Source organism: Stegostoma tigrinum, chromosome 39 (genome assembly GCF_030684315.1).
Source record: "Stegostoma tigrinum isolate sSteTig4 chromosome 39, sSteTig4.hap1, whole genome shotgun sequence".
Taxonomy (NCBI): Eukaryota; Metazoa; Chordata; class Chondrichthyes; order Orectolobiformes; family Stegostomatidae; genus Stegostoma; species Stegostoma tigrinum.
In genome coordinates, this window is record NC_081392.1 from 8292690 (window position 1) to 8319726 (window position 27037).

The 27037-nt window shown below is 43.8% G+C and overlaps 2 protein-coding genes across 5 annotated transcripts in view; one reads left to right on the forward strand and one right to left on the reverse strand.

Annotated features, from left to right (window-relative positions):
- The window catches only part of LOC125447741 (N-acetyllactosaminide beta-1,3-N-acetylglucosaminyltransferase 2-like), a 29783-nt gene extending 24068 nt beyond the window's left edge, over window positions 1-5715 (forward strand). For 3 of the 4 annotated variants that reach the window (XM_048522407.1, XM_048522405.2, XM_048522406.1), the window contains exon 2: window positions 2731-5715. In XM_048522407.1, coding sequence (XP_048378364.1) covers window positions 2744-3973 — 1230 coding nt within the window. In that variant the 5' untranslated portion in view covers window positions 2731-2743 and the 3' untranslated portion in view covers window positions 3974-5715. Of the gene's footprint in view, window positions 1-620; window positions 1243-2730 lie in introns of those variants that run through there. The other variant, XM_048522408.2, reaches the window with a different exon arrangement.
- Window positions 5716-6773: 1058 nt separating this feature from the next.
- bckdha (branched chain keto acid dehydrogenase E1 subunit alpha) overlaps window positions 6774-27037 on the reverse strand; it is a 70103-nt gene continuing 49839 nt past the window's right edge. The window contains exons 8-9 of the mRNA XM_048522358.2: window positions 17581-17752; window positions 6774-13358 (exon numbers count right to left, since the gene is read on the reverse strand). Of these exons, the coding sequence (XP_048378315.1) occupies window positions 13188-13358; window positions 17581-17752 (343 nt within the window). The 3' untranslated portion in view covers window positions 6774-13187. The remainder of the gene's footprint in view (window positions 13359-17580; window positions 17753-27037) is intronic.

Genomic DNA, 27037 nt, shown 5'->3' on the forward strand with positions numbered 1-27037 from the left:
GCATTTCAGAGGGCAGTTAAAGTGTCACCCCTATGTTACTGAGGGTCTGGAGTCACACATAGGCCTGATTGAGTAAGGATGGCAGATTTCCTTCCCTTTAGCGAGCCAGAAGGGTTTTTTTATGACAGTTGCCATCATTCATCTTTTCATTTCAGACTTTGACTGAATTTAGATTTCACCATCGCCCATGGTAGGGTTTAAACTCAAAACCCCAGGGCATTAGCCAGTGACATTCCCACAGCTCCACAGCCTCCTCTTCCTAGGGCCCACTGTGGGTTTAGGAAACATTCAGCATGTGACATGTATTGATTGAGAAGACTTTTCACTGCAGTAGCGACATAGAATCATAGAACCCCCACAATGTGGAAGTAGGCCATTTGGCCCATTGTGTCCACACCAACCCTCCAAACAGCATCCCACCCAGATCCAACCCATGTAACCCTGCATTTCCGACAGCTAACCTGCACATTCCCTAGACTCCACAGCACAATTTAGCATGGCCAATCTACCTAACCTGCACATCTTTGCACTTTTGGAGGAAACCCATGCAGCCACACTGCGAGAATGTGCAAACTCCGCACAGACAGTCGTCCGAGGCTACAATCGAGCCTAGGTCCCTGGTGCTGTGAGCCAGCCACGCTAACCACTGAGCCACTGTGCTCTTACTGTGTTTTCATCAGGAAATTGTTATAATTTCACACTGCTGAACACACACTGGGGAGCAGGAAACCTAAGATGTGGGAAGTTTGCAGTGGATTCCTCAGCTGGGGAACTGTAATGAGCTTTTGGCTCAGAGTTTGCTAACTGTGAGGACCCGTTCTCCATATTAGCAGATCTTTGAAAATAATGGTGAAAGTATGTAGCAAAACTGTAAGAGAGAAGATCAGGAGTCGGCCACACTGTCACTGAAACCTATTCTGCCGTTTACTAACGCCATGGCCACGTTAAAGTTTTAGCAAAGATTTGTAGATCAGGTTGCGGATGATGTTGTTGACTTGCGTGCCGAGCTGGCTTGCTCTCATTCAGATGTTTCATCACCATCTAGATTACAACACTCCCAAGTATATTTTAGGGAACTTTCCTCATGTTACGATGATTTAATTAAGTACCACCTTTTCAGGCAGAGATGTTAATCTCCACCACACCCTCTAAACAAACTTAAAGAACTCCGATGAAGTGAGGCCTCCGATGAAGTGATGTTGTTCGATTCCCTTTGGAATTTATACTGTCCGGTCCGTTCTGGTGAGTAGTGTCATTTCCGGAAACACCTAGTCAATGGATCACTGCATTCCATCCACTCAATCCAAGAATTGCTCAATAACCTCAAGAACATAAAAATCAGTGATGAGGAGATTATGGTATCCTTTGTGTCACAGCTTTATTCACATCAATCGATGTCCCAATAACCAAAAGAAACACTGGCCACATTACTAGAGGAAGCAGGAATGCAGGCCAGCAACTCCATCATTAATGACAGTGTACTGAAACTACTAGACTTGTGTCTCACCACACACTTCATCTTTACTGGTCACATATACAAACAGATCAATGGCACATCCATGGGGTCACTCATCTATGGACTCATTGCAGAGGCAGTCATGCAAAGACTAGAATACACCACCCTGTCCTACATTCAACCTAAGCTGTGGATCCGATATATAGACGACACATTTGACATTACTAAACGCAACAAACTAGAAGAGACCCACTACCTCATCAACAATGTATTCGCGGAGATGAAATTCATGAAAACTGGAAATGACACTACTCACCATAACGGTATAAATTCCAAGTGGAGTAGAATAACATGCTTCATTGGAGACTCCACTGATGATGTTACCTAGCATGGTGATAAAACGTCTTTACGAAAATAAGTCAGCTTGGTGAGCAAGTCAACAACCTCATCATGGCCAATCTTTTATTTCAACTCCTAGCTTCCTGCCATACCCATTACAATTTAAAAATGTCTTAAATATACCCAATGACTGAAAATCCACAGCTCCCCAGAGTGGAGAATTCTGAATTTGCAATCCTTTGTGTGAAGAAATTCCACCTCTCAGTCTGGTATGGATGATCCCTTTCCCTGGAATTACCATCCTTTAGCCCTTGATTATACATATAGGCTGGGGTGGTGTACAGCCAGAGTCAGTCCTGTCCTGGTCTTTAAGAAATATCGATATTTTGTTGAATTTAGTCAGGTTCTTACCACTTCTAAGCAATATAGATCATATGGTCCTAAACGACCATTTTAATGCAGAACTGAGGCACAGGAGCCAAAAGGTCATCTCCCCTCCCCTCTGGATTCCAGTGTGATCACCATATTTCGAGGGGCAAATGTAAATTAGACTTGCATTCTAATGTACCATTTGGATGCTGAGTGGGTGGGGAATGTATTCCAGACCTGTTGTCTGAATCCCTCCACAGTCTCACCTGTAACTTCCTCCAGTCCCACTACCCTCTGAAATATCTGTGCTTCTCTAACCCTGGCCTTCTGAGTATCCCTGCTTTCCACTGCTCTGCCGTTGGGCCCTGAGCTTTGAAAAGCTGTATCACTTGACTTGAGATATTCTTTAAAACCCTAGCACTACTGAAGCTGTGCCCTCCTGCCCTACATGGACTTGTTGTAGAAATTTTGTTTTGGAAAGGTTCCTTTTACTGTGCTATATAAATTGAAATTGTTGTACATTTGGATGAGAACTTTGTTCTAATGCTTTCTCATTCCCATTTCAGGTTAAAGAGGGGAATGGCACACTCCAAGCTACGCCTAGCAGTGATGGCTCTGTTAGGTCTTTGTGTGCTCCATGTTCTTCTGAGTTGGCATTCTAAAGACCTGATACAAGCTCCTGTGCAGAGAGTATACATCTACAATTATAGCCTGAATGTTACAAACGTCTCCTATCCCAGCCTGGCCACTAATGAACGCAAGATCTCTCTAATCAACATTTCTTCCAGTTTCAGGAGATTTATCCCTGAGAAGAACAGTTTCTGGAACCACAGGCAGCACCAGATGTTCCAGCTGCTCGACCACCTGTGGCTCAATGGCACCTCCTCCTACAGCCCCTCGTCAAACTGCATGGAGGCCGGGATGGGGCCTGCGGTGCTCGAGGCCTACTCCTTCTCTGAGTCCCATGGAGACTTTGTGCGCTACATGAACTGCAAGGACTACCTCCAGCGAATCAACCAACCAGACAAGTGCGATAGTAGCACCTTCTTGCTCCTCGTGATCAAGTCCATAGCCGCGAACTTTGAGAGAAGGCAGGCCATCCGCGAGACCTGGGGTAAAGAGGGCACCGTGGAGGGTGTCCAGGTCCGTACCATCTTCCTCCTGGGCTCGGTGTCCAACATGGGTGATGGCCCTGACCTCTGGAGGCTGCTGGAATTGGAGAACAGGCTGTACGGGGATCTTCTCCAGTGGGAGTTCAAAGACACCCTGTTTAACCTCACCTTGAAAGACTACCTGTTCCTCAAGTGGGCCACAGTCCACTGCCCGCATGTCCGGTACATCTTCAAGGGGGATGATGATGTCTTTGTTAACACACCCGTCATGGTAGCGTATTTGAAGTCGTTGGGCAACAAGACCACACAGATCTATGTTGGACAGACCATCATGAACGCCACGCCACTCCGAGACAAGAAAAGCAAGTACAGCATTCCCAAATCCTTCTACGATGGGGCCTACCCAGCTTACGCTGGGGGTGGGGGGTTCCTGTACTCGGGGAATCTGGTCAGATCACTCTACATCATCTCTCACTATATCCCATTCTTCCCCATCGATGATGTTTTCACTGGAATGTGCTTCATGGCACTCGAGGTCAGCTCACTGCATCACCCGGGCTTCCAGACATTCGACATTGAGCCCAAGGAACGAAACAATCCCTGCGCCCACACCAAACTGATCCTCGTCCATCAGCGCAGCCCCAGGCAAACAACCCTACTCTGGAGAGCTCTGCACAGCCCAGACCTCAAGTGCTAGTGTCTTCCCCCTCCCATGCCTACAGCCAAGGGGACGATCATCCTTTCCCAAAAGCATCAGCTGTGAAGTGGTTTTCTGAAAGATTCCCATTGACTCCTACTTTGTTTTCTTCCCTGTCGGAGCTGCAGATTCCTGAAAATAGGAGGAATTTTCCACTCTCTGAAAGCTGATGGTATAAAAGACATGCCTGCAAAAGGTGAAGCTCAAGCTAACAGGGTATGGATGCTTCAATATCAATCAGATACTCTTCAGCTCTTCCAGTTCTGATGAAAGGTCGTCCAACTCGTGTGATAACTTTCTTTACAAGTGCTGCTTGTTCTGCTGAGAGGCGGCAGCATTTTTTGCAATTAGAGGTATAATTGGAAAGCAAATGATATATAACTGGAAGTACACTTTCTGTGTGATATAAGAGGCAAATCTGGGATGCCTTGTTGCACAGTGGTAATGCCCGTACCTCTGATTCAGGAAGCCTAGACTCAAATCCCACCTGCTCCAGAGTATGGACTAACATCTCTGAACAGGTTCATTGGAAGATCTCTTAGAAGAACACAACGTTATTGTGTAGGGGCTCTTGTGGTGCAATGGTAGTGTCTCCACTCTGAGCTAGGAGGCCTTGATTCAAGTCCCTGCTGCACTAGAGGTGTGTCATAACATCTCTGATCAGGTTGATTTTTTTAAAAAGTGTGCTTTTATAGAATGTTTCTGGGTGGTCTTGAGGTGCAGAGGTAGTGTCCCTGCCTCTTGGTCAGATGCACTAGGTTTGATCCCACATCAGGCTATGACGGCTACGGCAGGAGCATTTGTGATATGATCTAAGCTGGTAGTTAGCCTGGGAGTTCTTCCCACTTGCTTAATAAAAAGAGGAATAAGAACCACCAGCTTAAGGAAGAGATAACGCAGTATGGAGTTGGAGGAGCACAGGAAGCCAGGCAGCATCAGAGGAGCAGGAAAGTTAACGTTTCAGGTTGGGACCCTTCTTCAAAAAATAGTTTAAGGAAGAATCTTTGAAAAGGTTGTGTCCTTCAAGACAGATTGAATTGAACTTGCTACCTGCCTGCTTCTTAGCTTTTTGTAGAGTCACTGGCTCCTTGTATGGCCTCTGTTTGTAGCTCATCAAAGTAATCATGTGATTCAGCAGGCAGCTGCCCTGTCTATGAGGCAGAAGCTTTGGGTTCGAGATCCATTCAGGATGTGGCTCAAACAGGTAGACAATTCTTTCCACCATTTCAAGGGCAAGCAGGGATGGGTGAAGAAATTATAGCCTTGATAGGGATGTACTGTCCAAAGAACCAAATGACCCTGTACTTTGATTCAGAAGAGTTTTTGACACCAGCTCCTCTGCCCCAATGCAGCCAGATGGGGTACAGGCAAGGCAAAAATTAGATTTCGTCAGTTGTATTATGGGTCCCCTTCAAATAACGTTTCCTATATATTCTCACCTCTTGGTCGATAATGGCCATCTGCTTTTTGGCCATTGTGCCAATGTACTAGGGAGGGTTCAACATCCTGAGAAGGATAAATAAGTGGCTGGGTAGGTTCAGTAAAAGGAATACCTAGATGTTCTTCATCTGTGAGATTACGCTGGGGAGAAATTAATGAGTCACCAAGAAGGAGGTTGAGAAAGATTTTGATGCTGAACTGCACCAAACCAGTGACAGAATGTGACCAGAGATTACTAAAGGTTCTTTTTTGTTATTTGTTAATTAAATTGGTTATTTGATTAAAATCTATGTATTTTATTATGTCTGCTTATTGATGTCTTACTTGAATGTTTGTTTATATTATTCAATGGAGAACATTTACAATCACTGAAAGTACAAGCTGATCACAGGCAAATCATACATAAAAATGAACATTTCACTTTCAATAACTGACACAATTATATGGCCCACAAAATCACAGACACCAGCGTCAATTGCTGTAGATGTGTTGCATTACATGTGGTTCCAAAGATCTCCCACTCAGCATCTGGCACATAAGATTTCTAACTTTTTCAGCTAAAGTGAATCAGTTTCAACCAGCAGTTGTATTTCATTCGAGTCCCTGGAAACTTGAACAGTACTTCCTGCAGAACTGCCTTAATGCAGCTAACGAGTATCTTGATGGTAACATATCCAAACCAAAGCAGCAGCAAAGCTCTTTCACTCCCAGTCTCTGCTGCAAACCTGTTTTTGTTCATATGGCTTCTTGTGAATGTGTACTCTGTTTCTCTCTCTCTGTTCTTCCCCATTGCAGCAGCTTTTATGCTAAAGATCATTGTTCCATGATCAAAAACTGTCGAAGGACTTTATTACAGATGTTTCACAAGTCATTTCATTATACTGAAAGGTGGAGACATTCCTCTCAAAAATAATCTCCTCAATTCACAAGGCTCTGTCGAGTCCCTTTGTTTGGTTGTCCACACTTTGTTAATATTTTAAGCTCAACCACAAGTGGGAGGAGACTGTGGTGTAGCAGTTTACTCCCATCCCTATATGTCCTGGAAAGATATCTTTTCTTGCCTGGGCTCATTCAGAGAGCAGTTAAGGTCCCAACACATTGCTGTGTCTCTGCGGTCATGTGGTGTGAAGGCTGAATTTTCCTCCCTAAATGACACAAGCTATTACGATAAATTGGCAGTTTTATGGCCTTAATTGCTTGATGCTAACTTTTCTAAAAAAAATTGACAGAATTGAAATTCAATTGCTGTGGTAAGATTTGATTTCTCAGGATCCAAGTCATTAGGGCAGTAAAATGACCATTTTACAAACATACATTCTCTAAAACCACAAGGACTATAAACGAAAACAGACACAAGCAGTGAAATATACAATCTTTAATATTTTCACATTTCATCACAGCAACAACTGGCTTTTTTTTTGCCTGCACTGCTGAAATAAGTCACGTTTGAATAGGTTACGCACTTGCAGAATACCTGATCAAAGTGCATAGCATTCTTGTGGCTCCCCTTCAGAGTAATTTCTGTAGTTACAAAGCTGTTTGCAAGACACCACAGGTCACAATTTGAGAGAGCTTAGATTCCCAATACTTGGGACAGACTTTGTGCCACATGTTTGAAAATTCCAGAGACTCACCCTAGCTCTAGAAACTGTTAAAATCACCTCAAGCACTTCTGTCTTTCTTCAGAAGACACACAACACTAAGTTATAGGCTAACAGGTTTATTTGAAATCACAAGCTTTCAGAGAACTGCTCCTCTGTCAGCTGACAAAGGAACAGCGCTCCGAAAGCTTGTGATTTCAAATAAACCTGGTGTCGTGTGATTTCTGACTTTGTTCATCCCAGTCCAATACCAGTACCTTCACATTCTTTTATCGAGCTCAAAAATACTTTTAGTTGCCTGTCTGAAGGAATGAAACACAATGACACAAGGAAGTTTAATTTGACTAACATTGTGACAGAAAGGTATTTAATTCAGCTCTACAGCCAGTAAGAATTAAATCCAGAAGATTGGAGACATTACAACAACCCCAAAATTAGCTAGAACCTCTGTATAAAAAGACACCCTCAGTCATTACCTTCACTGTCCTTCAGAACCAGCATTACCAACCAGCACCCTTAACACTCACGTAAGATTGCACATTTTTTCACTGTCTTTTGATTTTTATTTTTAAAAAAAGCAATGATTAAACATGTAGCTATAACATTGTTTTGTAACAGCATTTTTGAAGATAAATTTGAAGCTGGGATTTGTTCTGCTGCTTCTAGTTCAACACTCAGCGTGAACATTAGTTAATCAAACCCTTTCTCCGCTCCGAGTCCCACATCAACGAAACAGCTCTCAATTCTACAGCTATGCTATCATCTATCAGATCTCCTTAGTTAACAGCTTGTGTTAACAGCTGCAAAACACACTGCTAGTGTGCCAAAAAAAAATCAAAGCAGGATCCAGGGGAATTTCATATTGACAGTTTTCTGACAGAGAGTTTACAACATCACCGGCCAAATTAAAACGGAAAATGAGAGTCAAAAAGGAACAAAGTGTTTTGATGTTTGTAGTTCACAGTGCAGTGTTTGACCAGCATTGTTAATAGGGAGGTCAGGTACTGCAAACAAGGAAGATTGTAAAGATCCCTGGGGAATTTTTGTGATATTTGTTTCCATTCAGTCAAAATAGACCTTTGCCTAGTACACAAACCAGATTAATCTTTTAGGAAGAGAAAATCTGGGTTTATAAACAAATTACACATACAGATGGGAAGACGAGGTGGGATGTGGTGAGCAAAATAGAAAGCTGGTTAGAAAGTCCTTTATTGATAATTGCAGTAGGACTCTTTAAGAAAGTTGTTTAAATCATATCTGCCATTTGTGGTAAGTGCTGTAGGGAATCCTAACACCAGCTTGTTTGTGTCATTTTGTGTGCCAGCAATGTCTCCTTTCAATGACGACAGCAGAACCCAGAGACGCAGGCAAAAGAATTAAGCAAATTTCCAGAGCTGTCAACAACTTGTGCAGTCTGTAATTTACCACAGGTCAGCAACATTGAGCAGAGTTCTGACACCATAAACCAACAATCAGATCTGCACAAATGTGGAATCTTCTGTAATATCAATGGCTCCAGGCTCTAGCCAAATAATCACCAGCTTGTCCCATGCCCTCTGAATTACATTGATGGTGGCCATCAGAGGAGACCAGCCACTTCCGTAACACTAACACAGTAATCCATTATGGAATGAAATGACTTGCAATACACAGAGTCTGTCAATACATCAGGATACAGTGTTTTTGCTGGAGTGGGACTTGCAATGACAAACTTCTGACTTGGACACAATAATGTAATAGGATAGTGCATTAACATTACTCATTTTACTGTTATGAGGAAAAAAACACAATGAGACAGGCTGATGGACTATTGGAAATGGAGGAGAGCATGGAGCCTGCAGGAAGAGAGAATGTCTGTGCCTTGTGATCACAATACTGTGAAAGTGATCCTCTCCACAAAGCATGTGATTCCACAGCTAGAATTTACAGTCCTATGTCCTTTTTTGTTACTAGCTCAGCAAAGAAAGCAGCCAGCATCTCTTGGGAGATGAATACATCCTGCTGTATAACATTACATTGTTACAGAATACTTCACAGTTTGACATTAGAGCTGCTTACCATAAAGTACACACGACATGGGAGAAATGAGAGGAGTTAGGGTGGAGTGAATCACCCACAAAGACATACCTTCACTGAGCTGACCCCTCCCCCTGCATACTTCCTCTTAAAATTGTGAAGTTCAGTCTGGAGCACTGGTCTACTTAGGTGGTCTCACAGATTGGAAAACAGCCAATGTGACGCCACTGTTTAAAAAAGGAAGGAGACAAAAAGCAGGTAACTACAGGTCAGTCAGCTTAACTTCGGTAGTGGGGAAAATGCTTGAATCTATCATTAAGGAAGAAATAGCAAGACATCTGGATATAAATTATCCCATTGGGAACACCCAGCATGGGTTCTTGAAGAGTGGGTCATGTTTAATTAATTTGGTGGAATTCTTTGAGGACATCACTTGCATGGTGGACAATGGGGAACCTGTGGATGTGGTGTATCTGGATTTCCAGAAGGCATTTAACAAGGTGCCACACCAAAGGCTGCTACAGAAGATAATGTAGTGTATTGGCATGGATAGAGGATTGGTCGACCAGTAGAAAGCAGACAGTAGGGGCAAATGGGCGTTTTTCTGGTTGGCAGTGGCTAGTGGTGTGCCTCAGGGATCAGTGTTGGGACCTCTATTGTTTACAATTTATATAGATGATTTGGAGCTGGGCACTAAGTGTCCTGTGTCAAAATTTGGAGCTGACACTAAGGTGAGTGGTAGAGCAAAGTGTACAGAAGACACTGAAAGTCTGCAGAGGGATAATAGATAGTCTAAATGAGCGGGCAGATGGAGTACAATGTTGATAAGTGTGAGGGCATCCATTTTGGTAGGAATAACAGCAAAATGGACTATGTTTTAAATGGTAAAAAATTGCAGCATGCTGCTATGCAGAGGGACTTGGGTGTACTTGTGCATGAATCACTAAAAGTGGGATTGCAGGTACAGCAGGTAATTGAAAAGGCAAATGGAATTTTGTCTGCCATTGCCAGATGGACGGAGTTTAAAAAACAGGGAGGCTATGCTGCAGCTGTATCGGGTCCTGGTGAAGCCACACCTGGAGTGCTATGTGCAGTTTTGGTCTCCTTACTTGCAAAGAGATATACTAGCACTGGAGGGGGGTGTAGAGGAGATTCATTCGGTTGATTCCAGAGTTGAGAGGGTTGGATTATGAGGAGAGACTGAGTAGACTTGGATTATACTCACCAGAATTCAGAAGAATAAGGGGAGTTCTTATAGAAACATATAAGATTATGAAGGGAATAGGTAAAGTGGAGGCGGGGAGGTTGTTTCCGCTAGCAGGTGAAACTAGGACTAGAGGGCATCGCCTCAAAATAAAGGGAAGCAGATGTAGGACTGAGGTCAGGAGGAACTTCTTCATCCAAGGGTTGTGAATTTGTGGAATTCTCTGTCCAGTAAAGTGGCTGAACCTACCTCCCTAGAAGTTTTTAAGGCAAGTTGTTGAACAGTGAAGGAATTAAGGGTTATTGTGAGTGGGCGGGTAAGTGGAGCTGAGTCTCAAAGATCAGCCATGATCTTATTAAATGGTGGGGCCTAAAGGGGCCGGATGGCCTACTCCTGCTCCTAGTTCTTACGCTCTTATGCTGTTTTCCCAGAGTGCTAATTCCATGATGCAGAGGCAGTGGAGTAGTGATAACCCAGAGGGTGTGGGTTCACGATGCCTGCTGTTGAAATTTAAAATTTAATAAGTATGTCTGAAATTAATCTCATTAACGGCAACCAATGAACTGCTAACCATTAGTTTACTAATGTCTTTTAAGGTTGGAAATCTCCCATCCTTAGCCTGTCCAGCCTTCATTTAACTCCAGTGAAGTGGCAGAATCTTAGATGCCTTCTGAAATTGTAGAATCATAGAATGCAGAGAGAGTGTGGAAGCAGGCCATTCAGCCCATTGAGTCCAGGCTGACCCTCCGAAAAGCATCCCAACCAGATCCATCCCCCCAAATCTGTTCCTGTAACCCTACACATCCCCTCACTAACCCATCTGCCTGCACATCCCTGAGCACTCAAGGGCATTTTAGCAAGGCCAATCCACCTAAACTGCACATCTTTGGACTGTGGGAGGAAACCCACACAGGCACAGGGAGAATGCGTAAACTCCACAGAGTTGCCCAAGGGTGGAAATGAACCTGGGTTCCTGGTGCTCTAAGGTAGCAGCGCTAACCACTGAGCCACCCCACTATTGAAGTTAAAATGGCCTGAACAATCACTCAGTTCAAGAGTAAAGATGGGTAACAGAGACACCCACATCCCATGAAAGCACATAAGAAATATAATGCCCAGTTTATCAAACAACTATTACCATAGACAGCAGGGCCTATCTTAGAGGCCTGGTCAGCTAGAAATGACACATTAGATCTAATACGGGAGCTGGTAGGTGCATTACAACCTGCATATGAATAGGAAGGGTTTAGAGAGATATGGGCCAAATGCTGGTATAAAGGGCGAGATTAATTTGGGATAGTTGGTCGGCATGGACGAGATGGATAGAAGGATCTGCTTCTGTGCCGTACATCTCTGACTTATGAATCTACATCTGTAACCACAATTAGCAGGACTGACAACACCCCAGAAGTTAACTGCAACCTGCAGCTTTTTATTAACTGATGCACAAATCTGGCAACTCCACAGACTGTTACACTAATAATCACGGTGTTTATTGATGAAATTCATATGGACAGCACTGAAGAAGTGACCTGCATCAACTTCTTATTTGTAAATAAACACCAGTTGAAGAAACATTAACAAAGGGATGCTGTTGTGGACCTCCCCCACCTGTGTACTCTTCCAGGAAATGAGGTTGATTGATTCCCTACAAGAGGGTCAATCATGGTCAGTGATTGAATACCAGTGCCTCCCTATCCTGCTCCAGTCCTTCCAAACTCTGTGACACAAGTCAAATTTAAGATCTAGTCCATAAATCCAAGATGCTATGATTTCAGGAGGATTTGATCTTGGTCATTAAATAGCTACAAGTGAGTCTGTGTGTGCAAGGAAGCCCTTTCCGAAAGTGATTTAAACCATATCCTATTTGACAAACAAAACATTTGCAGCATCCAACTAAACCATAATAAAAGTGAGATGTAAATTGGATTTTAAACACCAGGAACAACATTTTTGCTTTAGAGAAAATGCGAAAAGATCCGATCTTCAGCAAAAAAAATCATCTCAGAGTATTACAGCAGCAATGTAGAGTAGGTAGTGCTGGTGGCAGACATGTGCATTACTGCTGTGTGTACATTTACAGCCATGTCAAAGTCCTGCAGAAAGCTTAGGAGCAACAAGGCCAGTGACCAGCCTACCCTGCTCACTGGTCAAGATTGCATTTATGCTATTTCGTACAGGCTGGGTGGGGTGTATTGGTTCCGAGGCTCAGTACTTAACTCACAAGGTTTTCTGGAGAACCCAGAGAATCACTTGCTAATATTGCAGATGAGTACATTGAGGAAACTGAAAGGTTAGGTAATGGTCAAGAGGGATTATTGCTCTCATCCAGCTACATACCACAAGCCAAAACAGCACCATTGCAAACCCTTAGCTAGTGAATTTGTGCGACTGAGAAGATAAATTCACACTGCAGATCAAACACATGAGTGAATAGAACAGGCCACTTCCCCCACAGAGCTCTATTTATAGCTCAACCTCCTGGAACTGACAGAGCATTGAAACCCAGAAGGGACAATCAGCCTATTCTCACAGCTCTTGAGTTTCCACTGTCTCCTCCTCCCTTTCTGTAAGCAGACAGCACTGAATAATTCTGATGTCCTGAAATGCTACAACATTCACCCTGCTCCTGGGTGACTGATCATCACACACAGTGCTTCATTTGAAATGACCTCTCAATGACATCATTCCCATGTTTGGGATGAGGTGATCACGGAAGACCAGGATTTCATGGAGTACAACATCAAATTCCTATAAACCTTACTAACAGAGCACTCTGATTAGAGGTTGAGGGGGGAAGAGAGGGTGGGGTGAAGTGGGGATTGGGAAGCGGGGGTGGGGGGGGGGAAGGTGAGTAGCTTTTGTGACAGGACATGAAACAGAAATTCATAGGCAGGCAGACTTGTGGGAGTGGGTGTGTGGGGGGCGGGGGAGGATGCGGCAGACAGTCCATCTATTTCTCATAATGGTCGATGGGGTAATGCTCCCCATACATCTTTAAGTGCCTTTGCAGTGCCTCCTGTTGTTTCTGGAGGCTGACTGGGGTCTCTTCATACACGTCAGTGAAGATGTGATCCAGTTTTGGTTTCAGCGCCCGTTCAGCCTCCTCAAAGGCTTCCATGACCTGGCAAAAGAAATTGCAGAGTCAGAATCTATTGGTTAAATGGATGGCATTTTTCCAGTGTCATCACTGAGGAACCTCCTTTCTTGGGTTTAAAATGTATTCTGTGCTTCAAACCTGCAGCATCTGTGGATCCCTAGGATCCACTGACATTGCTGTTAAACCACCCTTTGATGGAGTGCAGAGAACAACATGCTCCCACCTACACTCCCATTGCAGGGGTGGCATAATAGTGGCACGACATTCACTCTCCCTCTCTCACATATAATCCAGAAGTAGCAATTTCCTATTCAGAGCCACTGGACCTGCAGCTGACTTTCAACTTTTTCCTCTGCTTCTTGTGTTTCTTGCTGAGGTTAGGTGCCTGGGCATGTCAGACCTCTGACAACAATTACATTGTATTGCCCTGTTTGAAACTCTGGGTTGTTGTCAGCAAGCACAGAATTCACTCAGGCCACTGAAGGCCGACATTATATCTGCCAGCTAGATAGCCAGTATGAGAGACCCTGGTCCTACGCAGTTTTGAGTAACAGAGGCCACAACTGTAAGATCGAGAAGTTAAAAGGAAGCGTCATTGCTGTGGTCCACATAGCAAACTCTTGATTGGAGCTCTAGGTGAAGGGAAATGATTGAATGCTGGGTCTGAAGGCTAACACATTCACTGTTATCACATCCTGCAGCAAAGGAACTGTTTTAGTTACAGTGCATGGTGTATTGCCATTTTACAGAATATCACTCGCCAAACAATAATACCACCTCAGTAAGAATGTTTTTTCTAAATATATATATCTCCCAGCTCTGTATTGTAAAATACTGCAGGTACTAAAAATCTGTTTTTATGTCAGATTGCTAGATGAGCTCAGCAATTGTGAAGACAGAAACAAAGTTAACATTTCAACATGACTCTCATTTCACTTGGTTTGGCCTCTATGCGACTCAGACCCTCAGCAGTGTGGACTTTTAACTGCCCTCCAAACCAACCTAGAAAGCTACACAGATGTTACAAACCTCCACTGCAGGGTGTACCTATGCCACTTAAAATCCCTACAGTGTGGAAGCATGCCATTCATTCCAATGAGTCCAAACTGACCCTCTGAAGAATTTCCCACCCAGATCCAAACCCCTAGTCCATCCCCACAACCCTGTGGTTCCCATATCTAACCCACGTAGCCTGCACATCCCTGAACACTATGGGGCAATTTGGCTTGTGGAAGGAAACCCTCGCAGGCACAGGGAGTATGTGCAAACTCCACGTGGACAGTCACCCGGGGGGTGGAACTGAACCTGTATCCCTGGTGCAGTGAGGCAGCAGTGCTAACCAGTGAGCCACCATGGTCTGTAACAATCCAAAAAGGCAGTTCATTAACACGTAGAATTAAGGATAACAACAAATGTCAATCTTGTCAGCAATGCTTGAAACCACTGAAAAAAAGGGTTTCCTATGACACCGTTGCCACTCTCCCCCTCCTCAGATCCTAGAAAGACCAGTGTTTCCTTTAAGCTATGCAGCTGCTCTGAGGTTCCTGAGGGGAAAACCAAAAGAACTGCAGATGCTGGAAATCAGAAACAAAAACAGAATATTCTAGAAAACTCAGCAAGTAGGGCGGCACTATGTCTCGGTGGTTATCAGTGCTGCCTCACAGCACCAGGGACCCGGGTTCAATTCCACCCTCTGGTGACTGTCTGTGTAAAGTTTGCACATTCTCCCAGTGTCTGCGTGGGTTTCCTCCGGGTGCTCCGGTTTCCTTCCACAGTCCAAAGATGTGCAGGTTAGGTGGATTGGCTGTGCTAAATTGCCCATAGTGTTCAGGGATGTGAGGATGAGGGGGGTTATAGGGGATGGGTCTGGGTGGGATGTTCTGAGGTTCAGTGTGGACTTGTTGGACCGAAGGGATTCTAATTGAGTCCAGCAGCATCTGTGGAGAGAAATCAGAGTTAATGTTTCCGGTCCAGTGACCCTTCTTCATTTCTCTCCAAAGATGCCCTGTTGTCTGGACTGCTGTACCAGGGAAGCAGGATTTCTGTATCCACCCCTTTATCTCCTCAAACTCTTCACCTTCTGACTTCAAGACATGCTTACATTTGAACATACTGAACAGGAGCACAAGCAGACCTCTTGATCTTGCTCTGCCAATTAGATCAAGGCTGAATTGTTTGTGTTTCAAATTTCACATTCCCATCTACCCTCCGATAACCTTCAATTCCTTTCTTAACAAGAATCTATCCACCCTAGGTCTTAAAAATATTTAATTATCTTGCCTCCACCACTTTCTGAAGCAATGAGTTCCAAAGTCTCTGAGACAGAAAAAAACTCTTCATCTCTGTCCTGAAAGGGCAGTCCCTCATTTATAAAACAGTGCCCCCTAGTTCTGGACTGAACAAGTGGAAATATCCTTTCCATGTCCACTTTGTCGAGATCATTCAGGATCTTACATACAAGTGCCTCTCCGGCATTAGCGTCCTTCTGTAAAGGAGGACAGCAAAATGGCACACACAAAACAGTATCTCGATGTAAATTCACCAACATTCAGTGTAACTGCAGCATAATATCCTTACTTTTATGTTCACTAACTCTCATAATAAAGGACAGCACCCTATCAGCCCTCTTGGTCACATGCTGTACTTGCATACTAACATTTTGACACTTGGGCGTTAGAACCTCAGAATTTCTCAATCATTCATTGTTTAAGTAACACTCTGCTTCCTCATTCTTTCTACCAATGTGATCAATTTCACATTTTCTACATTACACTCTGTTTTCTAGATGTTTGCTCACTCACTCACCCATCGTTCCATCCGCAAATACCTTATGTCTTGTGTTCATGGAATCATAGAATCCCTACAGTGTGGAAAGAGGTCCTTCAGCCCAACAAGTGTTTATGCAACCTATTCTCATAACTTAATGCTTTAAGCTCCCACAGTATTCTCGTGAACCAGTCTTGTAGCTACTTCCAAGACAAATGCCCGTCCTGAGATGTGATGGCCAAAACGGAGCAATGCTCCACTGGTGCCTGATCCTGGTTCTGTGCCCCACACATAAGCAGACGCTGCAAGCCAGCTGTTTGCATTTCTGATTCACAAATAGAAATGGAGCAACAGTCACTGGAATTGGTACGTAATCTCAGTACTCATGCTTGTGTGGCTTAGGCCCTCTTGTGCAGTTATTTGTTGGCAAGACAAAAAGATGGAGTGCTTTTTCTGAAGAAGGTTCTAGGCCCGAAACATCAGCTTTCCTGCTCCTCTGATGCCGTCTGTGTTCATCCAGCTCTACATGTCCTTATGCCAGATTTTCCAGCATCTGCAGTTCCTACTATCTCAGTGTGTGTGAATTTTTTTTTTGGTTGCTGTAACTGCTGGTAGATGCTAAATGAATATACACATGCAAAGTACCACATGTTATTGTAGGCGGGGTTTCTTTTCAACTGGAATTAATGCCAGTATTTTAAATGCTCTCACTCTAGTAACCCGTGACTTGCACCAGAATGCTTGCTACAACTGAAGCAATTCTTCCTTGCCCTTGTATTATGGCTTCCCTGAGATAAAAGCCAACATTCCATTAGTCTTATTGATCACATGCTGTCTTCTGACTTTAAGTGATGTGGACAAGCCAAGAAATCCAAAATCTCTTCGTTCCCTCAGAGCTCCTGCTGCAACTGCTGCAGAGGATGAGCTCACTGATCAGCTGACTTGCCATTACCCTGCTAGATCTCAGTTAGCTGACTGATCAAGCCTGGCATGAAATTTGGCGGTCAGGACATGACTGCTCACTCCAGGGCTCTTACAGTCACATAATCTCATATATAGAGGTTTAAAAACAAAAGAGAAAAAAATTGAAGCATACATCTGATAAGAGAGAATCAAAAAAACACTCTTGCTCCTTTAGGAAATCAAAACAAATCTAGGGATCACAAGGATCAAGTATTATTCATAAATGTGAGCTAGCTTGCCAGCATGGTGTGGCTGAATAACACAATATACAATACAAAATGTGAATCCCATCATCTATTGTCAAAATCATGGGTTTACAAACCTGATTCAATTAGAATGCAGTACTGAGTTCCAATTCAATGTGAAAGACTATAAAAAAAATCTTTGCATTGTTATAGAGCCTGTCTCATCCTTAGGACATTCCAACAAAGGACAAGATGAAGCGTGGATTCTGTTAGTTTATTGGGAAGGGTTTACTATATATTTTGTGCTGAACAAAGTCAGTGGTAATACCTACCCGTTTCCTGGACTGCTTCCTCCAAGCTTTTTCCTGCTCCTCATCCCACCAGCCCTTGTTCACCATGTAGTGTCGGAGCCTCGAGATGGGGTGGTCCTGTTTGTCCCAGTAGTTTACTTCATCTACAGATCGATAGGCTGAGCTGTCATCACTGGTACTGTGGTGGCCTATCCTGGAGAGATTTAGGATGCAATTCTGCAATTAGTTGTGGATACAAAGCCCCACCCTTCTTCCTGCTTGGAATATATTTACACAGGCACATCATCTGCTATCTCTTGTAACTGTATGATGCTGCAGCAATGAGCACCCAGAAAGCTGCCTTATCACGGCTGAATTCTTGTGGATAGTGCAGCTAGGGTCCCTAGAACTGGAAGAAGGAAGCGTGGCTGATGTTTTGCCTCTTCTGCCCGAGTCCAATTGCAGTAATCTAATAGCTGGGTACGTGAGCTCCGTTAACTATGACATTGTGGATGAATGGCTAGCATTTGCACCTATGAGTCTGAAGATTGCGGGTTCGAGTCCCACTGCTGAATCAAGGGCCCATAATCTAGGGTGACATATGCTGCAGGCCGTTGGGTGACACGTTAACCCTGAGTGTTCATACAGTCATACAGGAAACAGGTCCTTTGGCTCAACTCATCCAACCAAACCAGCTGAGCAGGTTTCCTAAACTGAACTAGTCCCTTTGTCTGTGTATGGCCCATATCCTTCCAAATCTTTCTTATCCACTTACCTGTCCTAATGTTTTTTAAATGTTGTAACTGTACCTGCACCTTCCACTTCCTCTAGAAGCTCATTCCATATACACACACAAGACGCAAAAATCTCTCCTCCCACCACTGCATCCCAAAACCAGCCCAGCTCGTCCCCACTTCCCTAACCTGTTCTTCCTCTCACCTATCCCCTCCTCCCACCTCAAGCTGCAACTTCATTTCCTACCTACTAACCTCATCCCACCCCCTTGACCTGTCCGTCCTCCCCGGGCTGACCTATCCCCTCCCCACCTACGCTCGCCTTTACTGGCTCCATCCCCACCTCTTTAACTTGTCTGTCTCCCCTCCACCTATCTTCTCCTCTATCCATCTTCAATCTGCCTCCCCCTCTCTCCCTATTTATTTCAGAACCCTCTCCCCCTCCCCCTTTTCTGACCAAGGGTCTAGGCCCAAAACGTCAGCTTTTGTTCTCCTAACATGCTGCTTGGCCTGCTGTGTTCATCCAGCTCCACACTTTATTATCTCTTTCTCCATATACACACCACCCTCTGATCTTTTCCCTAAAAGGTCTTGGCTAGTCACCTTATCTACGGCCCTTTTTATAAACTTCTAAGATTACCTCTCAGCCGCCTATGCTCCAGGGAACAAAAGTCCCAGCCTATCCCTTTAACTCAAAACTTCCAGTCTCAGTAACTTCCTTGAGAATCTCCTTTTACATCCTTTCCAGTTTAATGATGAGCACGAAAGCTGTCTGGTGTCCTGGTCAATATTTCCAACACACCTTACAACATAAAACAAATTATTTTGTTTTCACGTCGTTGCTTATGGGAGATTCCTGCGTAGAAACTGGCTGCCACATTTCTTATGTGGGGTCTAAAATGTTTCGTAAGGATTGAGGGTGAGAAAAACACCACATAAATACAAGCCTTTCTTTCAATGATTGACTGTATCAGATCTGGACTGGTGAATTTAAAGCCAGCCTACTGTCCCTGTGAAGATCCAACAGGGGGATTCAGCAGTTCAAGTACAGTGCAGATTGTCAACAGTGGGAATGTGAGGCTGACACTGCACTGTCGTAATGAGAGAAAGCTGCATTATCAGAAGTACCATCTATCAGATCAGACATTGAACCATGGATTAACTTAACAATTCAAATAGACATGAAAGATTGTACAACGCCATAAAAAAGAGAGCTCCCTTTCAATCATGACAGTAAACAGATTACCTGATCCTTCGTCTCATTATTTTTATGGTGCTCAAATTTACGCCTCTGACAGGATCTAACTTCAAAAGCAAATGATTGCCTACATTTTATTGTTGGATTGGTGGATTTGAAAGGTGCTATTATTACAAATATGATGTTTGTAATACCATTAGTTGCTGGGTCTGCCTTTTTGGTTTCGGATAAAAAGAAGGAATGAGAAAGGAATCAGTGTTCTATTCTAGTGTCTGTCCAGCAAACATTATAGGTTAAAGGGGCATGAGGTAGGTTGTCTTTACCTTTAGGTAGCTTGTAGCAAATAACTAAATATTGCACACACCAGGTCAATTTTCATAGAACATTACAGCACAGTACAGGCCCTTCAGCCCTCGATGTTGTGCTGACCTGTCATACCGATCTGAAGACCAATTCTGACCTCAAGTTTTCTATTTTGCTCCACTGGAAAAACGGACAGCACTTTATCAAACACTCAGTACTCAGTGACTTCCCAACAAGTCCAAGCCTAGCCATAACACAGACTTTCGGTAATAAGGAAGGTGCAGGCACAGCAGTGAACTGAACTGGTAGTTAATGGCAAAGGAAGGAATATTGCTCAAGAGGCCAGGAGAATTCACTGTTGCTCTGAAGCAGCTGAATATTTTACAGTGAGAATACTGAACACGCAGACTGAGCCTTGATCTCACATCACCTTCAAAGGTGGTACACCTCTGCAACAAAGCACTCCCTCAGCACTACTTAAGGGTCCTGCAGTGAAGCTTCAACCCTCAGCCTCAGATGTGAGGGTATTTCTACTGTTTGCATAACAGTGCAATTTGGGGCGATCTCAGCTCTTCGATCACAGAAAATGGACCCAGTGCCTCTGTGAGCAGGAGAGATAACAATCAGCTGATTCTTGTGAGAAATGACAATTGATCAAAGGGTATTTGATTAGAGAAAAGTCAGGGAGTGTTATTGAAACCAGTGCAACAAGGATCCTTCACCATATATGTGCAAGCAAGGCTCTGCGTGCGCTGGTGACTAACCTTGCGCTCTTTGTCCTTACTTTACCTTTGTTCTTATTTTAAAAATAGGTTGCAATGGACAAGGTGCTATGATACAATTGACAGCTGGTTGCTAAGTCACAGCAACCTCTAACGATTGTGTTTGACCACCCAAGAGGTGCATTATTAATGTTTCACAGCATGGTGACATTTCAGAATAGAGACTGAAGGTGGAGCATGGGAATGATGTTGAATTAATATTTAATGAGTAGATCAAACTACTTACTCAACAAAGACAAACAGGACATCTGTTGTGTATTTGCGTTAACAAACAGCATACAGTCTACTGCCTGTATCGCTTCCTGGGTCAGGGCTAGCCCAGACCGCAGGACTGAGGTCTTTTCTTTCAAACCGCTGAACCTAATGGCCTAAGGTAATTCATATGAACTGACTTTGTGACAAAAGAGGTGACTAAAAGCTTGTTAGTTTTAAAAAAAAGGCTTCAAAGGATGAGCAAACAGGTTTAGGATTGGGTTTCCAGAGAAGGAAACCATGGCTGGCAATGGTGGGACAGTTAAAATCAAAAATTGGAGAAATGCAGATTTCTAAGTGGGTTATGAAAGTGAAGGAACTTGGAGGGAAAGAGATTTGAATACAAGGTTGAGAATTTTCAATCTGAGGACTGATGGTAGATCAGCGAGCACAGTGATGATCACTCTAGCCAGTTGGAGAACTTGCAGTCACCAACTGACACCCATGGACTTCCCACACTGGAAGTTGCTGCTGTGTACGAATTACAGAGGTCCGTGCAGCAACTAGAAAATGAGAGAGAATGCAGGCACTGACAGTGACTTGGTGTCAGTTAGGATATGGGTAGCAGAATTTTGTTTGAGGTCAAGTTTATAAAAGGTGGTAGCAGCTCTGCAGAGAAGATTCCAGGCAAAGCGCTACCTTGCTCAAAAAGATGGGTTCGACGGGCATGGGAAATGAAGCCTTGGGCAGTGAGTGGGGAAAACTGACAAAGTTGTCACCAAGAGATTGAGGACCGAGGACAGAGACTTGACAGAGCATGTGATCTGTAAGGGACCCCTTTATGGCAGCACCCACGTGATCAGGTTCTCCATCAGCAAAGGAGTAGCACAGCTAAGCCAGAAGAAAATGGCGGTTGTATCCTGAAGTTGGCAACAGACAAATGGAAGGGAATTGTAGCACTTTCCCTTACTTCAAGTTACTAGTAAGTATGAACTGGCTATACAGTGCATGGGTTTATCACAGAGTGCAGATTACGGGATCTCTGGGGATCCAATTCATGATATCAAGACTGTTGTGAGCAGGCCTGAGAAGCTTCTGCAGAAGTGCACCATTTTGGTGAAACTTAGGCTGGTTGGATGAAGCTATCAGATGAGGATTGGAGGATAAATCTTCAAAAGAAAAGGAGCTGGAATTCTATTAGCTCTGAACATTCAGAGCTGTGAAGGATTTTGGCTGAAATTAATCGCCATAAGCATGGAAAGGATATTCAGCAATTTGGAATGGATCTACCCTTCTTCATATCTGTATGCTATTTAATATACAAGTTGTAATATAAATACTGAAATAACAGAAATTGAGGTCAAGTTTTATTTTTGTAGATTTAGGATTGATTTTGAAACCAGAAGTTATAATTGGTTCCTCTGTCCTGTTGGGATCATAACACCTTGCATCCAGTAGAGCACTCAGACTGTCATTCTGTTGGTCTAGGATAGTTTTAAACAACTCTTTAAGAAAATGATTCGTACCTTAACCCACCACAACCAGCTTTCCCAAGGTAGTGTTCACAGAATGTGGCACCAAGAGGAAGGTGTAAAACTATTACCTACTTGAGCTTATTCTGCGGCTTAGCGCATTGATGTCAAAGCAAAATGTAAGATATTTGGTTTGAAAGCAAAATGCAGACTCAATATCTGGTGTGTGGAGGAGAGTATGGGATTCGTAGTACAGAACTATGCTGGTGCTAACAGCAACACAATTTGGCCCATTCCTCCCCTCTTTTACCATATTTCTGCAAGGTTTTATCCTATTTACTCAACTCCTTTTTGAAAGCTACCATAAAATCTGTTTTCGTGACAATATTCAGCACGATATTCCAAACCTTAAAATCCCTCACTGAACAAGAAGATTCTTCCTGATGTCACCAACAACTCATTTGTCAATCACTTTATGGCTGTTTTCTCTCATCAGTCACTGGAAACTTTACTTACTCTCAAACGTTCATGATTTTAAAGTACCTCTATTAACTCCAACAGCCTTCTTTGCTCTAGAGACAACAACCCCAGCCTCTGCAGTCACTCCAAGCTATTTAATCCCTGGGACAATTCCAGAAACACTTATGCGCTGCTCCAAAGCCTTGACAAGGAAATGTGAACAGATTTGACTTTAATTCTATTTTCCTTATGGCACAAATTCTCGTAAACCAGTATAAAGCTGCTGTGTGCCAACTACCTCAGATAGAACTGCAGGTACTGCGGCAGCCAGCATTGCCACAGTTTGCAGCTGGGCAGTTCCCTGGTTGCATTAGGGATGCTGTAAATGACACAATGTTTGTTGGTCAGACACAGATCTCATATAGCTGTCAGAAACTGGGTGTCTGTGAAGGGAGTCACCAAAAGCCTGTGGTTGGATCTTCCACTGAGTTGACTTAAATGTAATTTTATTCAGCTTCCTCAAAAAGCATGGTGCACAACTTCTGAATTAGACTTCTGCTTCTTGCAGCAAAGGTACACATCATTTGCCTGTTCTTGGAAATGCAAATTTCATTGATTAGAAACTGTACTGGCCCAGCCATATTGTGGCTGCAAGAGCTGGTTAGAGATAGAGAATCGTGCGGTGAATAATAAATCTGCTGTATTCCCAGTGTCTGTCCCAAAGTCAGGAGAGAGATGGATTACTTTCCATTCGCCTGATGAGTATAGCTTCATTAAGAGTCAAGAAGATTGAGACCATCCAGAACCAAGCAGCTTGCTCGTGTGGCATCCATTCAGAACCTCCAATGTTCACTTTCTCCTCCACTGATGCGTAATAGCGACAGTGTGTACCTCACCATAGTTCCTTCAACAGCACTTTCCAAACACATCTCTACCAGCTAGGAAGACTGGCAGATACTTGGGAACACCAACCGCTACAAATTTCTCATCATCGTGATTTGGAACTAGATCCTTCACATTGGCTGAAAATCCTGGAAAACCCCCATCTGCCAATGCGGTATACTGCATCCATTGTACCCGGTGCGGCTTCCTCTACATTGGGGAAACCAAGCGGAGGCTTGGAGACCGCTTTGCAGAACACCTCCGCTCAGTTCGCAACAAACAACTGCACCTCCCAGTCGCAAACCATTTCCACTCCCCCTCCCATTCTCTAGATGACATGTCCATCATGGGCCTCCTGCACTGCCACAATGATGCCACCCGAAGGCTGCAGGAACAGCAACTCATATTCCACCTGGGAACCCTGCAGCCTAATGGTATCAATGTGGACTTCACCAGTTTCAAAATCTCCCCTTCCCCTACTGCATCCCTAAACCAGCCCAGTTCGTCCCCTCCCCCCACTGCACCACACAACCAGCCCAGCTCTTCCCCCCCACCCACTGCATCCCAAAACCAGTCCAACCTGTCTCTGCCTCCCTAACCGGTTCTTCCTCTCACCCATCCCTTCCTCCCACCCCAAGCCGCACCCCCATCTACCTACTAACCTCATCCCACCTCCTTGACCTGTCCGTCTTCCCTGGGCTGACCTATCCCCTCCCTACCTCCCCACCTATCTTCTTTACTCTCCATCTTCGGTCCGCCTCCCCCTCTCTCCCTATTTATTCCAGTTCCCTCTCCCCATCCCCCTCTCTGATGAAGGGTCTAGGCCCGAAACGTCAGCTTTTGTGCTCCTGAGATGCTGCTTGGCCTGCTGTGTTCATCCAGCCTCACATTTTATTATCTTGGAATTCTCCAGCATCTGCAGTTCTCATTATCTCTAACCCTCAGTTCTCTTCCCTGGAGTTCTGAAAGTGTACCTACACTCCATGGAATGCGGTAGTTTAAGAAGGATGCTCACCACCACCTTCTCCAGGGTAATTAGGGCAATAAATGTTGGCCTAATTAGTGATGCCCTTAAATAAGATAAAATAAGCTAGTGGAATAAAGTAATGTGTCACCAACTGTATCTCTTTGAGAAGCACAAAGCAAGAAATGAACTTTCAAACTGAAAAACTACTGAGAAACCCAGAATCCTTAAACAGCTGAACAGGGCAGGGCAAGGAAAATCAGCAATGTGCAGAATAATTCCTCCTAATTTCTAGCTCTCTTTCGTGTTATCTGTTCATTTATTGTTTTCTGCAGCTATGTTCCTGGAACATAATGAACATTATTAATTATCTAGGGGGGGATTAGGTATACCACACATTCAATAAAAGCTTCCATTAACACAAGTACCTCTTAGTGTAGTAAAACAACCCTAGGCACCTTCAGGAGAGTTATAATGTAAAGTTTAACATTTAGTCACATAAGTAGGTGACCAACAATTTATCAAAGAGGTGTATTTGAAAGTCTGGCTTAAAAGAGAGAAAGGCAGAGTTGGGAAATGCTTAGGGAAGGAATTTCAGAGCTTTGTGCTTTTGCAACTGAAGGTACAATTAAATGTGTGGAGTAACTGAAACTGGGGCTATACAAAATGACAGAATTGGAGGAATGCAGAGATCACAGAGCATGTCTGGAGGTTGCAAAGACAGGGAGGGGCAAGGTGACAGAAAAATGTGAAAAGGGGGCAAGGAAAGGAAAAAATTGCAGTGGTTAAACAATATCGTTCATGCTTTATGGTTGTACACGTTAATGTCTTTCATTTATGCAAAACAGAGGTGGTGTACTAGGAGCAGCTGTGTTATTGGCAGACAGTTCAAAAGCTTCCTGGTGCAAGATCAGGGTCAGTAAGTCATCTAAAGTTTTCAAGAAGATTTGTAGCTTGGGTTGTGGATGAGGTTGTAGGCTTGCTCATTGATCCGGTGGGTTTGGTTGCAAATGTTTCGTCACCCTGCTAGGTAACGTCATCAGTGCGCCTCCAATGAAGCATCAGTGTTCTGTCCCGCTTGTTATTTAAATGCCTTGGTTTGCTGGGGTAGTTGGTATTACTTGCGGTTCTGTTTCTCAGCGGTTTGTACACAGGGGTCTAATTCAACGTGTTTGTTGATGGAGTTCCAGTTGGAATACCGGGCCTCCAGGAGTTCCCTGGTGTGTCTTTGTTTGGCTTGTGGGATTATGGATGTCGTCCCAGTTAAATTCATGTCCCTTGTTGTCCAAGGGTAGTGAAACAGGTGAGAACTGGTCACGTCTCTTGATGGCTGGTCACAACTCAAGAGACATCAGCAAGATAGACTACCAAAAAATGAAGCCAGAGGGATCAACACACGCCAATTCTATGGGCTCTCCAAGGTACACAAACCGGGGGTCCTCCTCAGACCTCCTGACTCACTGCCAGGTACACCAATATATAGACTTGCCAAAGTGGACGACACTACCCACTTCATCCGCTTATCTCAAGAATTCCTCAACATTATCAAGGACACTGGAATAGAAGAGGACAAGATGATGACATCCTTTGATGTAACAGCACATTTTACATCCATAAACATCAACCTAGCCAAAGAAACAATTGCCACACTGCTGGAAAAATCAAGTAGGCAGGCAACCCAGGACATCAACATCATCAATAAGGACACAACCATGAAACTACTAGATCTGTGCCTCACAACCCCCTTCACGTTCAGTAACTGTATATACAAACAAATCAATGGAACACCAATGGGATCCCCAATAACAGGACTGATTGCAGAAGCAGTAATGCAAAGTTTAGAACGAACAGTGCTCCCTGCTATACAACCCAAACTTTGGATCTGATATGCAGATGACACCTTCATGATTATTAAATGCACAAAACTAGAAGAAACCCACTAACACAAACAACATCCTTACTTGGATAACATTCACGAAAAAAGAAGAGAACAACAACTGACTACCCTTCTGGACATAATGGTAGCATGCAAAAATAACAGGGAACTCCAGACTAGCGTATATAGAAAGCTTACACATATGGCCCAGATACTCAGTTACACTTGCAACCACCAATGCCCATAAATGGAGCAGCATCAGGACACTATTCCAACGAGCCACAACCCACTCCAGTAACCTGGAATTACACAAAGCTGAACAAGAGCACTTATACGGAGTCTTCAAAAGGAATGGATATGCGAAAAGCACAATCCACCATTACTTTTGAGACAGATCACAACACTAATCACTCTACCATACATCAAGGAAATTTCAGAGATGGCCACAAGATTCAAACCCCTAGGGATCAAAGTAGCGCTCAAACCAACAACCATCCTACAACAGCAACTGATGAACATAAAGGATCCCACACCCAAGACCAGTGAAACTGGGTAATGTACAAAATACCATGCAAGGACTGTGAGAAACACTACATGGGCCAAACCCCAGCAAACTGAGGCATATAAATAACAAGCA